General features: G+C 49.2%; 2 protein-coding genes across 2 annotated transcripts; both read right to left on the bottom strand.

Annotated features, from left to right (window-relative positions):
- Window positions 1-4,164: 4,164 nt before the first annotated feature.
- On the bottom strand, window positions 4,165-6,018 carry LOC123067638 (caffeoylshikimate esterase-like). The gene is made up of 9 exons (XM_044490357.1): window positions 6,010-6,018; window positions 5,898-5,930; window positions 5,703-5,796; window positions 5,578-5,610; window positions 5,338-5,484; window positions 5,121-5,251; window positions 4,876-5,013; window positions 4,670-4,768; window positions 4,165-4,523 (listed from the first exon to the last, which is right to left on the bottom strand). The coding sequence occupies exons 1-9, from the start codon at window positions 6,016-6,018 to the stop codon at window positions 4,272-4,274; spliced, it is 936 nt and encodes a 311-aa protein (XP_044346292.1). The 3' UTR covers window positions 4,165-4,271.
- A 434-nt stretch (window positions 6,019-6,452) lies between these two features.
- LOC123065891 (probable pectate lyase 4) lies at window positions 6,453-8,450 on the bottom strand. Its single transcript, XM_044489089.1, has 4 exons — window positions 7,774-8,450; window positions 7,112-7,674; window positions 6,952-7,020; window positions 6,453-6,866 (listed from the first exon to the last, which is right to left on the bottom strand). The coding sequence occupies exons 1-4, from the start codon at window positions 8,057-8,059 to the stop codon at window positions 6,591-6,593; spliced, it is 1,194 nt and encodes a 397-aa protein (XP_044345024.1). The 5' UTR covers window positions 8,060-8,450; the 3' UTR covers window positions 6,453-6,590.
- Window positions 8,451-14,996: the final 6,546 nt, after the last annotated feature.

The following is a 14,996-nucleotide window of genomic DNA, read 5'->3' as shown; positions in this document are numbered from 1 at the left end:
TATTCCATTGCTATCATATGAATCTTGATCTCTAGCCTTCCCCAAGTTGCTTTCCACTCAAATCTTTTTTCCACCAGATCCAAATCCTATGAGAGAGAGTTGAGTGTTGGGGAGACTATCATTTGAAGCACAAGAGCAAGGAGTTCATCATCAACGCACCATTTGTTACTTCTTGGAGAGTGGTGTCTCCTAGATTGGCTAGGTGTCACTTGGGAGCCTCCGACAAGATTGTGGAGTTGAACCAAGGAGTTTGTAAGGGCAAGGAGATCGCCTACTTCGTGAAGATCTACCGCTAGTGAGGCAAGTCCTTCGTGGGCGACGGCCATGGTGGGATAGACAAGGTTGCTTCTTCATGGACCCTTCGTGGGTGGATCCCTCCGTGGACTCGCGCAACCGTTACCCTTCGTGGGTTGAAGTCTCCATCAACGTGGATGTACGATAGCACCACCTATCGGAACCACGACAAAAACATCTGTGTCTCCAATTGCGTTTGAATTCTCCAAACCCTTCCCTTTACATTCTTGCAAGTTGCATGCTTTATTTTCCGCTGCCTATATACTCTTTGCATGCTTGCTTGAATTGCGTGAAGATTGCTTGACTTGTTCAAAGATAGCTAAAATCTGCCAAAGCCTAAAATTGGGAAAAGGTTAAGTTTTTAATTGGTCAAGTAGTCTAATCATCCCCCCCCTCTAGACATACTTCAAGGTCCTACACAAGCGAGTACTTAAAAAATACGCTAGTGCTACTGGACAATTGATCAATCCAGCCAAGTGCTCTATTTTGTTTAGTCACCGATGTAGGAATGTGGACAAGCATGTTGTTATGCAAACTCTGGAGGTGACTTCCGCTAATTTTGAGGAGAAATACCTTGGGCTGCCAACTCTCAATGGTCGCTTCTCAAAGTGGAAGTTACAGAATTTGCAGCAACAACTCACTAAGCGTATCATACAATGGGGAGAATTAATGTCACAAGCAGGAAGGGAAGTTTTGATAAAAGCGGTTGCACATGCACTTCCTACCTTCTTGATGAGTGTCTTCAAATTTCCCCGCAGCACATGTGATGATCTCGGTCGTATGATCCGCATCTATTGGCGGGGTGCAACAAAGGGCAAACGGAAAACACATTGGAAAGTGTGGGATCAGTTACTTAGGGCCAAAGCTTCAGGCGGTATGGGTTTCAAGGATTTTCGTCTATTTAACCAGGCTATGCTTGCTCGCCAGGCCTGGAGGATCATGGCTTTTCCTGACGGCCTTTGTGCTCGTGTACTGAGAGCCCGATATTTCCCGCATGGACGTATGGAGGACACGATCTTCAGCGGGAACGCATCTCAAACATGGCAGTCCATTGTGCACGGTTTGGAACTTTTGAAACAAGGGCTTGTGTGGCGCATAGGTAATGGAGCCTCGGTTAGAGTCTGGCAAGACTCTTGGATCCCTCATCCAACAGGGCGCCCACCCATCTCCCCCCAAGGCCGATGCCGACTCCGTCGGGTGAGTGAGCTACTGGACATGCACGGTGCGTGGCGAGGCAACCTGTTGCGACGCTATTTTCTACCAGTGGATGTGCAAGAAATTCTGAAGATTAAAGCTTCACCGAGATTGGGCGACGACGTCCTAGCATGGGGACCTGAACGCAACGGTATCTTCACCGTGCATAGTGCGTGTCGGCTGGCGCTCGAGGACAAGCTCCGTCCTTCTTCAGTCGCGGCGAGCAGGGCACCGGACGGGCGACATGTCATCTAGGCATCAATATGGAGGTGCCCTGCTCCTCCTAAGGTGTGTGTGTATTTGGATGGAGAGCGCGACAAATTCACTTGCAACTTGGGCTAACAAGTTTGATCGCCACATTGGAACAACTGACATATGTCCGTTATGTGGTCTCGAGCGTGAGGACACATTCCACACTTTTTGTAGGTGCCCGCGTGCAGTGGAATTCTGGCAAGCTATGGCAAAGGTGTGGTGCATCCCTGAGATTACGTCGATGTGTAATACCGGGCCGGAGTGGCTCTTACACGCCATGGCGGACTTGAACAACGGCGATCGACTGCGTCTATTGATGCTATTGTGGAGGTGCTGGCGGAATGAAATTACCCATCATAAGCCAGCACCACCAGTGGAAGCGTCTAAACGTTTTCTGCAGAGCTATGTGTCCTCCTTGTTGGATCTGCAACACTATTCCACAGTGAAGCTAGTGAAAGGCAAGATGGTGGCAGATGAGGATGGTGTGGCTCAGCCATTGTTGCATGCAAAAAATTCCAAAGCCACCACCTTCTAAATGGCAGCCTCCTCCTACAGAATGGACCAAGCTGAACGTTGATGGGTCTCTATCTACGGCCGATGGTACTGCAGGTGTCGGCATGATATTGCGTGACCAGGATGGCGCCATCATCTTCTCGGCTTGCTGCTCTCTTTGGTCATGCCCCGACGTCCTGCATGCTAAGCTTGCTGGTTGCATGGAAGGATTGGCTTTGGCGCATCAGTGGACGGAACTTCCAATCATCCAGGGGTGTGATAGCAAGATGGCAGACGAGATGATCACATCAACAGAACACAATAGATCCATATACGCCATGGTAATTTCTGAGATCAAGTTTCTTTTGGGTCAAAGAGAGTGTATAGTTACTCATATTCCTAGAGAGCGAAATAATGTAAGTCATGTTCTAGCAAACTTTGGTAGATCGGAGAACCGCACGGTTGTTTGGCTCCATTCTGGACCGGCTAATATCCCTAGTCTGTGTAGGGATGAACTTATTTGCTCTTGAGTAATACACATCCTTTTACCCCCGAAAAAAAAGTATACACATTTTCAATGCCTTGGTTTTGTACCGAAAAAGGGTTTCCCCCCGCTTTGTATACAAAGCAACCAACTGAACCATACAGGAATAGGTGCTGGGGCGGAAGCAGCACAGTCACGCCCAAAAGAAACGACAGAGAAAGAGCAAAAGAAACAAATGCCGACCACGGCGGATCAACAAAAATGAAGAAGCCTCGTGAACGCTGCGCCCACCGGGATCTTTCACTAGGCTCCAAGACTCCGAAGCGCCGGCACCTATCAACACCTCCAAGAAGGATCGCGACGATGACGACGCTGTTGCCAAGGGTTTCCCCTGGTACACGACGAGGCGAAAGGAAGGGTAGCCTCCGACGCCCTCCCTGAAGGTCAGGTGGCACCCACAGGCGCCACCGCGCCGGTGTCGGCCACGCCGACAAGGGTTTCCCCCGATCCCAACACACAACTCGGGCGCTCCGGATCCAGCCACCAGACCAACCATCACCCTGCGCCAATGCGGTCATGAGGCCCCCACGCCGTCTCACCACGGCACCGCGAAGTGAGGACAACGCGACGAAGAATCAGAGCCGGGACTAGGGCATCAGCATCGTCGGCACGCGGGAGGGCTCCACATCCACCATCCGCGACGGTAGCCGTCCAGACGCAATAGCAGGAGCACACCAGGCCCGTGGGCCCACAGGCCCGGTCGAGCCCTCGTGAGCCCGTAAAGCTCCCGCCCTCGCGCTGCTGACGGCACGCCATCGGCGCCGATGCCCCATATCCAAGCCGCTCCTCCTCCTCACCGCGCCGCACACAACGAGGCCACGACGGGGGGCCAGCCCGCTAGGACCCATATGGGGCCCGCTGGGCCCAGATCTGGGCCGGGATCGCGACGTCAGCCACCCGGCACCACCACGTCGCCCTGCCGCCAAGGAGCGGCGCCGACACCACGCCCTGCCGCCGGCCGCCGTTGCAGGGCCGCCGGACCGCAGCCAAGCCGGGCTGCACCGCCGCCGCCTCCCTGCCTCGGGAAGGGAGCACGCGCGCGCGGGGACGAGAAGGCCCGCCGCCGCCGGTACCACCCGGACTAGCGTCGGGGGCGACCACCGGCGGCGGCGGGGGAGACGGGGGAGGAGGGGGGCCGCTGGTAAGGAGCTCGAGCTCCGCCCCGGCCACCTCCCGGGGAGGCGGCACGAGGCGGATCTGGACGGGAAAGGGGGAGGTGGGAAGGGGACGGAGGCGGGGCGTGAGGCCGGCGGCCGGCGGCGGCGGGAGGGAAAGGGGCGGAACCCTAGCGGGCTAGTCGCGGGAGCGGGAGCCTCGCGCGGGCCTTTCCATGCCTTGGTTTTCATTAACACAAATTAATAAACCTTCAAGTAGCACATCTGGATTACAGAACTCTGCATGCCCTGCCCAAGCGGCATGAAACGACACTTGACATTTGCTAAGAAACAGAACACTTGGCATATTTTGCATTGCATAATTAATTAACTAACACCTTCTAGGCACTTGCCGTGCCAGTATTCGCTGAAACATTGGCTGCACAATTCGCCCTCTGGTCCAGCCAAGAGATGATGTCGGAGTAGACGCGCTCGGCGTCCTGAGGGAACTCTGCCATGAGCGCGTGCCACATCCCAGGGTAGAGCTTCAAGTCCTTGTCCCCGCTCGACGCTTCCTCGAACAGCAGCTTGCTCACCGAAGGATCCGTCACGATGTCGTCTCCTCCGTGCAGCACCAAGAACGGCAGGCTCACCTTCCAATCTCAAAACGTTAGTAGCTTCTCTGTCTTTCTCCATGAACCTAATTTACTGTCTTACTGAGACTACACGCATGGCACACCATGAGGTGGGCAGACTAGGAGAGAAATTAGACAGTTTTCTAACTAGGAAGGGAGATTACCTCGTGCAAGTTCTTCTCAATGTCTAGGCTCACCATGAGGAGTTCATGACAGGTCTTCAATGGGAGCTTTCCCCTGTAAATATACGGATTGGAGCGAACCTGCACGCAAACACCCATACTAAATTCAGCAACCATCAACAATACTCACCTTTTCTTCCAGTCGTTAAGAGCCTTATTAAAAGAAGTTGGTACATATGACTGAGTACCTGTTTTCTCATCTCTGGATCTTTGCAGACTTTGTCGATGATGTCCGGGATGGGTATGATCCTCCAACCGGGCGCCACCGCGCATACCATCTTCAGAGCGCTCACCACCACCGGATGAGGCCTCATGTCATCAGAAATCTGATACCATATAACGAATTAACAAACAACCATGCACACAAAAATCACCACGAAAACTCACCCCCGTGTTGCTTTATTTATAAAGGGGGAGAAAAAACAGAGAAGACCTTGCACATTGGAGCAAGCAGAACGGCGCCGTCCCAGTAGGCCGGCTCCTTCCTGTGGAGGAGAAGCGCTATGCTCCCGCCCATGGAGATCCCGTACAGGAACCGCTTCTTCCCCCTGTTCTCCGGCTTATCTGAAATTGGTCAGACGCCACAAATTCAGAGCTCAATTGGTGTTTTCAGTTTGTGTACCCGGCATAGTTCAGTGAGCCGTCCGTACCGCAGACGCTCATGAAATGGCTGGAGCAGTCGGCAACGACGTCGCTGAAGTTCGGCACGTAGCATCTCTGGCCAGACGACCTGCCGTGCCCCTCGTGATCTATCCCGTAGACGGCGTACCCGGCGCGCACCAAACGGGAGGCAGTATCTGGTCATTGATTTCCTGCAGCTTGTCAGTATCTAGCATCTACTCACCGTAGTTCGTCCATTTTTAGAACCTAAGGGTTGTGAGTTCTACTACCTCTCATTGATACACTGCACTCTGCTGCAATCCCTGGCGAAGAGAAACCAAAAACAACTGGCTCTTTTATTTGCGAATTGGTCGAGTAGAGAACCAGAGATATATAGTGGGAAGTGCACCAGTACCATGGCAGATGAATATCAAAGCTTTGGGCTCTGAATTGTGCGGCATCCATGAGCAGGTGAACAGCTTGGTGTCCCGGGAGTTCACGATAAACTCCTGGAAATTGAGTCAGACTTCAGAGTTAGCAAACGCGAGCAACGATGATGAAAATTAAAACCGTGTTTAGACTTCGGAGTGCTGCGGCAATACGAACCGACCTCTTCATACTTGACATCATCGGTGCACTGATCCTGCAAAACCAAAATGTCACGGTTTGGACCTGGATCATAACAGTATGAAATGGCTGTTGTAGGATGCTCCTTATCTTACCATAGCCATGTCTTCAGAACTCCCTTTGAACAAGTGAACTTGATTGACATGATGCATGCGTGTACATACATATATACTACTGCACCTTGAACACATAGAATCGATCCTCTAGTCTAAGAAAAAGAACACACAGATCGGCCAACCCCACAAGAAACCGAAGCAAGCCAACGGTATGGAACGGCGTAGTACGAGTCCAAAAATGCTAGACTTAGACTTACGTACGAGTCTGTGTGCAGATGGTGGCACCGATTACTTCGCAAGGGAGATTTAAACCTGCAACTTGCGAAGCGAAACCCCGGCGAGCATGGAAAACAAAGCGCGTGAGAGATCTCTGCGAGTGCACTCGGTCAGAATCAGTGGTACAGTCAGTTCATCTATTCTCAGTCACGTCGCAATCTAATTCCAACAGGAAAATCATCAGATCCACAGATTTGGTTGCCAAAAAGATGCACCGACTATGGAATTCAGAGCTTCAGATATCGTTCGTGTTATTGATCATATCTGTCAAACATAATACTAGCAGTAGTACGGTGGTTCGTTATTGTTCGTGTAAATTTATTTGCATCGCGTGCTCTAAAATTTCAGAGTGGTTCAGCAGCAGCTGGCGTTCTTGTGAAGCAGACGTCGTCTTCCGGCAACGGAACCGGCTGCCAGCCGGTGCAGGACTCCAGGAGCTCCTTGAGCGCCATCGACGCCGGCTGGACCGACCACGGCCTGTAGCAATCCCGGACCTTGAAGTCCCACTGGCCGTCTTCTGCAGTTTCCAAATCATTTTCGGTGTGCTCCTTCGCGCCGTTCAGGAACAGGTCGCCTTCAGACCGGATGCGCCCACTTGAACTGCAGTCCCTGTCCGCCGCCTGCATGAATCACAAACTCAAAGCGTTTCAGGTACAAAAAATGAAATGCAGATCTGTAAGGCCCAGTGTAAATGTAATACGAGACCTGCTCGCTCATGTACGTGAACACTTTCTTCTTCTCCCCTGCCTCGTAGATGTTGCACTGGGAGACAATCTGCAGCCATACCAAGCGTACAGATTAGCACTACTACACACTACACACGCCTATGGCATGTGGCGTATGAGCAGTTTCGCGTGAACCGCACCTGCGACTCCACGCTGGCGCAGACGGCGTAGATGCCCCAGCCCCTGGTGTAGTTGTTGTAGAGGTGCACCCGGCCGAACCGGACGCGGGGCTGCCGCTGCCGCGTGCCGTCGAAGAGGCAGTGGTGGATGGTCACCCGGATGCGCCGGTCCACGACGTGCTCGCTGCTGGCGCCGATCAGCACGGCCTTGTCGTGCGCCGAGAAGCGGCACCGGGAGACCGTCACGTCCGTGCTGCCGCAGGTCACGTCCAGCAGGCCGTCGGCGAAGTCGCGCAAGCTGCAGCGGTCCACCCACACGTGCCTCGACCCGGGCTTGATCTGGACGGCGTCGGCGTCGTGCCCGCGCCCGCCCTCCACCTCCAGGTTGCACAGGATCACGTGCTCGCACTCGCGAAGAAGAAGGCCCTTGCCGGACAGCGTCACGCGCCGCCCGCGGCCGTCCACGGTCTTCTGGGAGGACACGCGCAGCCCCGACGCGAGGCGGATGGTGCCGGACACGTCGAAGACGATCCACAGCGGCTCCTGGCGACGGCAACCGTCGCGCAGCGACCCGGGCCCGTCGTCTTAATTAACACATCTTCAGCTTCAGCACTATGAATCCATGGCAGAATGACAGAAGATGATGGTGCAGAGAATTGACGGAGAGATGGTGCCGCGCGTACCATTGAGGGTGGTGACGTGGTAGACGTCGCCGTGGAGGCCGCCGATGGCGTGCCGGCCGAAGCCCTCGGCCTGGCCGGCCATGGCGCGCAGCGACGAGTCCACGGCTGCGTACGGCATCAGCGTGGTTTGCGGCACGCTGCCGGGTTGTTGCTCGTCGGAGAATCGAGGAGGGGCTGTGTCTTCCACGGCCGGCTCATCACTGAAATGCTCGTCGGGGTGAGGAGGAGTAATGTCCACCATGGCAGGATCGTCGACGAGCTGCTCGTCGGACTGAGGAGGCGCCATGGCGTAGGACAGTGATCGAGTGAACCAACAGAGAACATGTTGGTTCGGTATTTGTCGAGGCGCGCTCGGGAAAGAACGGCTGCTGTTTACTGTCGGACTTTAATTCTCTGGGCCGTTTTCACTGGTGAGTTGTGTCGCGGGGGCGTTTCAGGCCGGCCCAAAGAGAAGTAAATTTGAAACGGAGAAATACTCCTAAATACTCTCTCCAAATAATTGTCTCAACTTTTGTACTCCCTCCGTTCCAAAGTAAGTGTCTCAACTTTGTGTTAATTTTAGTACAAAGTTATACTAAATTTAAGACATTTATTTTGGGATGGAGGGAGTACAACTTTGTATTTCCGGAGGGCACCTCCGGAGGTACCATTTTAAGATGGAGGGAGGGAGTACCATTTTTTCGAATACGAAAACGGTTATGTCACGCCCACAAGGAAGGGCACCCCTAGCCTACCCAACCATCCACAAAGACCCACCCATTCCATCAAGAAGAGAAACACCGTCGAAATTGTCACTTGTCAGCAAGCTATCATCATTCTAACTTACCTCAGAAGCCTTCACCCTAATGGACACACGAGATTTCTGTTGGCCCATGCCAAATACTCGGGCAAACACGTCAAGGAGTAGGTATCTTCGACTTCTATAACAAGTCTCGCAGGAGAGATGCACACGTTGCACCTAGTCGCAACGTCAGGTCACAGGCAGGTTGGGCCATGGCATGGGGCGTGATGGAAAAGTCAGTACTACAGATCCGAACAACACTTACCGGCCAATGTGCATCATCACTAACTAGTATATGTCCAGTCGGTGCCCCAGGGTCAGTGATGGCTTAGCAATTACACATGGGCCAGTTGTCCGGTCACATATGTTTGTTTTCCGGCAAGGCAAATGAATTTTAGGAAACCACAAAACCTAATATGCACTCATCCATATTGCACAATCACTTTACTTTTCATATCACAAAAACATATAATTAGGGTTCACTATTGTCATATCCATTGGACGTACTTCATAGACAACATATGGAATATATTTTTAAAACCTACAAAGATAAGTCCTTTGTGATGTGCTAGTAATATATTGCCATCCACAGTAGGCCACATGTCTCGCTTCTTCATTTCCCTTTATTACATCTCCATATAAGCCTTTTGTGATTTGCACAGATATGCACATCAGAGGAGCTACCTGGTGGAGAAAATGAAGCTATTTTTTTGTGCAGTGCGGCTAAAATATAATCAGTTCAAAACATATTCACAAGCAAGTTATGACTTAGAATATAACTTATGAGTATGATTGAACTAAATGAAAATGAAAATTGCTTAAAACAATTATACCTTCGAAGTTAGTCTAGAGGGACCCCGGGTGCTGAAGGATTGAGACGCTAGAAGTCTCGAAGGCACAATCATGTGGAGTAGTAGATGCTTACTGCTAAGACTTCCTATTCTCTCCAACAATTTTTGTGCAATGCGACTAAAATATAATGTCGCTACCGCCTTTGATATTTTATCGACATTTTATAAATAAAAATTGACTTGTATTTACTACACCAATTGAAGTTTTATAATATATGAAAGAACATGTCGTGCCCTCATGTTTGGTTTTGGTAATTGATGACAATCTCTACGGACTAATGATTGCCTTGAGTTATATTTGAAGGGTTTCTCCATATATATTTCTTGAAGTCCATATGTTGGTTTGAAGGAGTTTATGTGTTGACCAAGGTGCTATTCAAGGAATTATCCAAAGATTGATCATGGATAAGACATAATACAAGGTTGATCATGACTAAGTTAAAGAGTGAATCAAGTTGATCAACGCACAAAGCGTACAAGATGTACCGAGAGCGATCAAGTGATCCCATGACATGGTAAGCATTGTCCATTACACTTTTTGTACTAACTCGTAGTCTACGTGAGACTTCTATGTGGGGTTAGGAATGTTTCCATGGGCTTGCGTCAAGAGGAAGATCTTATACAACCCATGGAGGATGACATCAAGTGGTGATCGTCATCAAGACTGCGGTGTGCAAGTTTAAGTGGAGCATCACAGAGAGATCATGCTTAAAGCTTGTTGTCCATTGTGGTGACAATGGACTTGTGAAGATGTGTCGAAGAGTGGCTCACCCATAGTGGAGTATGGGAAAGCAATCAACTAGTCTTCATCGAGCCAACACAATCAAGAAAGGTGGTCCAACTTGAGAAAGTCAAGATCTTCATCATCTAGCTCAAGTGGACTATGTGCAAGGCAAAGGTTTGTCCTTGATAGGTCTTTTATTTTACCAGTCTCATGGTGGTAGTTGGGAGACCGGATTATACGATCGATTGTCGTAATACCAAGGGGGGCTCTTAAGTAAGTAGCTTGATCTTTTCATTCGTAAAGAGCTCAAACCATTGCATTCTTGCATCATCTTTCTTGGTTCTTGTTTGGTGTTTCTCTTTGTGAGTTTTAGAGCTTTTGGTCATCTTCAAGACAAGCTCGAGTTCATCGAAAATGGAGTTCATATATGCATCTTCTATGATGTTTTCGATGTTGGAGTTTTTGTCGGTTCTTTACTGATAGAGGTTTCACATCTCTGTTTCTTAGGCTTTCTCCCCCCGCCACTTCTTAGGTTGGATAGTATTTGTCGTCATCTATCCAACAATCTTGATTTTTCTCATTTCGAAGCTCATTTGCAGAAGTTGTGGCAGTTCAGGCTTTATTGTATCCATCTGTTTCTCTTAGGCAGTTTTCAGCTCCTAAGCGGTAGTACCGCTCGAACCCACGGTAGTACCGCTCGTACGGTACTTCCGTTATGAGCTACCGCACTCTCTTTCGCTTGTTTTCAAGCTCCTATAAATGGGTGGCAGTAGCACAGTAGTAGAGGGCGGTGGTACCGCCCGTGCGGTACTACGGTAAGTCCACTGCCACTGCCACTACCGATTATTTTTGGACTAGTGTAGTCTTTCTGCTCTTGTAGTACTAGGGTGGTAGTACGGCGCGTTAGTATTGCTTCCTGTGGTACTACCGCCTTGTCGCCACCTAGTATCATCGTTTCTCTATACTACTTGGCCTTTAGCGGTAGTACCGCTCATAGGAGCGGTAGTACCGCTTGTGCACGGCCTGTGCACATAACGATTGGATTTGTCCCCACCTATAAAAGGGGGTCTTCTTCCCCATTGAACCTAATCTTTCGAGCTCGTGTTCTTCCCCTGTTGTTGACCTTCTTCGAGCTTGCTAACTCTCAATCCATCCATGGATTCTTGCTAGTTTTTTAGGGAAAAGAGAGAGGAGATCTAGATCCACATTTCCACCAATCACTTTCTCCTCTATGTGAAGGGAACCCCTTGGATCTAGATCTTGGAGTTCTTCATGATCTCTTCTTTGTTCTTCCTCTCATTTTCCTCCATAGCATTAGTTGTAGTGGTGGGATTTGGGAGAGAAGGATTTGGGCACTCCGTGTGCCCTTACCATTGCATTTGGTGCATATGTTTGAGTTCTCCACGGTGATACATGGAAGTGAAAGTTGAGAAGCCTATCAATCTTGGGTGCTTGGTACCCTAGAGCTTGTTCCTCTTGGGTGCTTGGGCGCCCTAGACGGTTGGTGGTGCTACGGAGCTCAATCATTATGGTGTAAAGCTCCGGGCAAGCGTCGGGGGTCTTCAATTAGGTTGTGGAGATTGCCCTGAGCAATTTGCATTGGTTCTGGTGACCGCCCTAAGGGTTGCCAACTTGTACGGGTACAATGACCGCCCCAAGAGTTGCCATTTGTATGGGTTCAGTGCCCGCCCCCAAGGGTTGTCATTTGTACGGGTTCGGTGACCGCCCTCAAGGCTCCCTTAGTGGAATCACGGCATCTTGCTTTCTGCGAGGGCGTGAGGAGATTACGGTGGCCCTAGTGGCTTCTTGGGGAGCATTGTGCCTCCACACCGCTCCAAACAGAGATTAGCATACGCAAGGGTGTGAACTTCAGGATACATCATCGTCTCCGCATGCCTCAGTTATCTCTTACTCGAGCCCTTTACTTATGCATTTTACTTTGTGATAGCCATATTGTTTCATGTCATATATCTTGCTATCTGTTAGTTGTATGTCTTGCTTAGCATAAGTTGTTGGTGCACATAGGTGAGCCTAGTTGTTTTAGGTTTATGCTTGTCAAACTAAATGCTAGTTTTATTCCGCATTTGTTCAAGCCTAAGCCGTAATTATTTTAAAGCCTCTATTCACCCCCTCTAGGCGACATACACGATCTTTCAATATACATGCAACAAAGATAAAATGTAGACCTTCGACAACATAACAAACCTTCGTACAACACCACTAGAATAATTTCACATAACTAGCCACATCTTTAACACGTGTATAGGCTAGTGCAACAACATTGCAATAATTGGACTAAGCTCTAACGGCTTGATAGTTTCTATACACATTAGCTATGCACAAATCTAAATCTAACAAGTTTCATGACCGGTGTCATGCAAAACCATTATAACGGTTTCACTTAACTCATAATCCTTAATAGTCATATTTATTAATAAAATGGTGCTACCACCATGATTGCCACCGCAACTGAAGACGAGGCAACACATGATAGGTCTACAACAGCGCACGAGGGAACCATCACTGACCAGTCACTTTTAGACTCGTTTGTGATTGCAATCTAGAGAAGCCTAAATCACCTTATCACTGACGTGACTAGTTGGTCGGTGCTAAGGCTCAATCCACTTGTCCCTCCCTGAGTGATAAAGGGCCAGTAGTGTTCGAATCTGTCATACTGAGTGATACGTATCCAACATATCTATAATTTTTTATTGTTTCATGTTGTAATATTATCATTCTTGGATGTTTTACAATCATTTTATAGCAACTTTATATCATTTTTTGGGACTAACCTATTGACATAGTGTCCAGTGCCAGTTGCTATTTTTTTGCTTGTTTTTTACTATGCAGAATATCAGTACCAAACGGAGTCCAAACACAGCGGAACTTTTTGAAGAATTTTTTGGACCAGAAGACACAAGATGGGCCAAAAAAGTACCAGAGAGGAGGCCCGAGGGGATCACAATCCCCGGGGTGCGCCCTGGTGGGTTGTGACCACCTTGGTGGCCTCCCACACCGCCTCTTCACCCTATAAATACCCAAATATTGCAGAAACCCTAGGGGAGTCGACGAAAAACAATTCCAACCGCCACAAGTTCCAGAACCACGAGATCCAATCTAGACACCATCACGGAGGGGGTCATCATCCTCATTGGCGGATCTTTGATGATGCGTGAGTAGTTCATCATAGACCTACGGGTCCATAGGCAGTAGCTAGATGGCTTCTTCTCTTTTCTTTGATTCTCAATACAATGGTCTCTTGGAGATCTATTTGATGTAACTGAAGGAAATATGCCCTCGAGGCAATAATAAAGTTATTATTTATTTCCTTATTTCATGATAAATGTTTATTATTCATGCTAGAACTGTATTAACCGGAAACATGATACATGTGTGAATACATAGACAAACATAATGTCACTAGTATGCCTCTACTTGACTAGCTCGTTAATCAAAGATGGTTAAGTTTCCTAACCATAGACATGAGTTGTTATTTGATTAACCAGATCACATCATTAGTAGAATGATGTGATTGACTTGACCCATTCTGTTAGCTTAGCACTTGATCGTTTAGTATGCTGCTATTGCTTTCTTCATGACTTATACATGTTCCTATGACTATGAGATTATGTAACTCCCGTTTACCGGAGGAACACTTTGTGTGCTACCAAATGTCACAACGTAACTGGGTGATTATAAAGGTACTCTACAGGTGTCTCCGAAGGTACTTGTTGGGTTGGCGTATTTCGAGATTAGGATTTGTCACTCCGATTGTCGGAGAGGTATCTTTGGGCCCACTCGGTAATGCACATCACTATAAGCCTTGCAAGCATTGCAACTAATAAGTTAGTTGCAGGATGATGTATTATGGAACGAGTAAAGAGACTTGCCGGTAACGAGATTGAACTAGGTATTGAGATACCGATGATCGAATCTCGGGCAAGTAACATACCGATGACAAAGGGAACAACGTATGTTGTTATGCGGTTTGACCGATAAAGATCTTCATAGAATATGTAGGAGCCAATATGGGCATCTAGGTTCCGCTATTGGTTATTGACCAGAGAGATGTCTCGGTCATGTCTACATAGTTCTCGAACCCGTAGGGTCCGCACGCTTAACGTTCGTTGACGATATAGTATTATATGAGTTATGTATATTGGTAACCGAATGTTGCTCGGAGTCCCGAATGAGATCACGAACATGACGAGGAACTCCGGAATGGTCCGGAGATGAAGTTTAATATATGGGATAATGTTGTTGGTCTTCGGAAGGGTTCTGGAATTCACCGGAAGGGGTTCTGGATGTTTCCCGAAATGTTTGGGTACGAGAACACGTTATTTGGGCCAAAGGGGAAAGCCGACAAGGTTTTTGGAAAGCGCAAAAGGAAGTTTTGCGGAGTCCAAGGGCCAGACGCCAGGGTCCTTGGCGTCTGGGTCCAGACGCCGGGAACCCCGACGTCTGGCCCTGGAGTCCGAGAAGGACTCTTGCCTTTCGGGTGAAACCGACTTTGTGGAGGCTTTTACTCCAAGTTTCAACCCCAAGGCTCAACATATAAATAGAGGGGCAGGGCTAGCACCAAAGATAGATCAAGAAACACCAAGCCATGTGCCGGCAACCCCGTCCCCTCTAGTTTATCCTCCGTCATAGTTTCCATAGTGCTTAGGCGAAGCCCTGCGGAGATTGTTCTTCACCAACATCGTCACCATGCCGTCGTGCTGTTGGAACTCATCTACTACTTCGCCCGTCTTGCTGGATCGAGAAGGCAAGGACGTCATCGAGATGAACGTGTGCAGAACTCGGAGGTGCCGTGCGTTCGGTACTTGGATCGATCGGATCGTGAAGACGTACGACTACATCAACCGCG

Source organism: Triticum aestivum, chromosome 3B (assembly GCF_018294505.1).
Source record: "Triticum aestivum cultivar Chinese Spring chromosome 3B, IWGSC CS RefSeq v2.1, whole genome shotgun sequence".
Lineage (NCBI taxonomy): Eukaryota > Viridiplantae > Streptophyta > Magnoliopsida > Poales > Poaceae > Triticum > Triticum aestivum.
The sequence above is the reverse complement of the archived record's forward strand: the minus strand, read 5'-3'. Positions and strand labels throughout refer to the sequence as shown.

Excerpts from the sequence above, each read along its gene's own strand:
- LOC123065891 (XM_044489089.1), bottom strand. The coding sequence starts at position 8,059 with ATGGCGCCTCCTCAGTCCGACGAGCAGCTCGTCGACGATCCTGCCATG. Across the intron at positions 7,021-7,111 it reads GCGCCAGCGTGGAGTCGCAG|ATTGTCTCCCAGTGCAACAT; the intron begins GTGCGGTTCACG and ends GTATGGCTGCAG. Across the intron at positions 6,867-6,951 it reads TCACGTACATGAGCGAGCAG|GCGGCGGACAGGGACTGCAG; the intron begins GTCTCGTATTAC and ends TGATTCATGCAG.
- LOC123067638 (XM_044490357.1), bottom strand. Across the intron at positions 5,252-5,337 it reads CCATTTCATGAGCGTCTGCG|ATAAGCCGGAGAACAGGGGG; the intron begins GTACGGACGGCT and ends GACCAATTTCAG. Across the intron at positions 4,769-4,875 it reads ATCCAGAGATGAGAAAACAG|GTTCGCTCCAATCCGTATAT; the intron begins GTACTCAGTCAT and ends GTTTGCGTGCAG.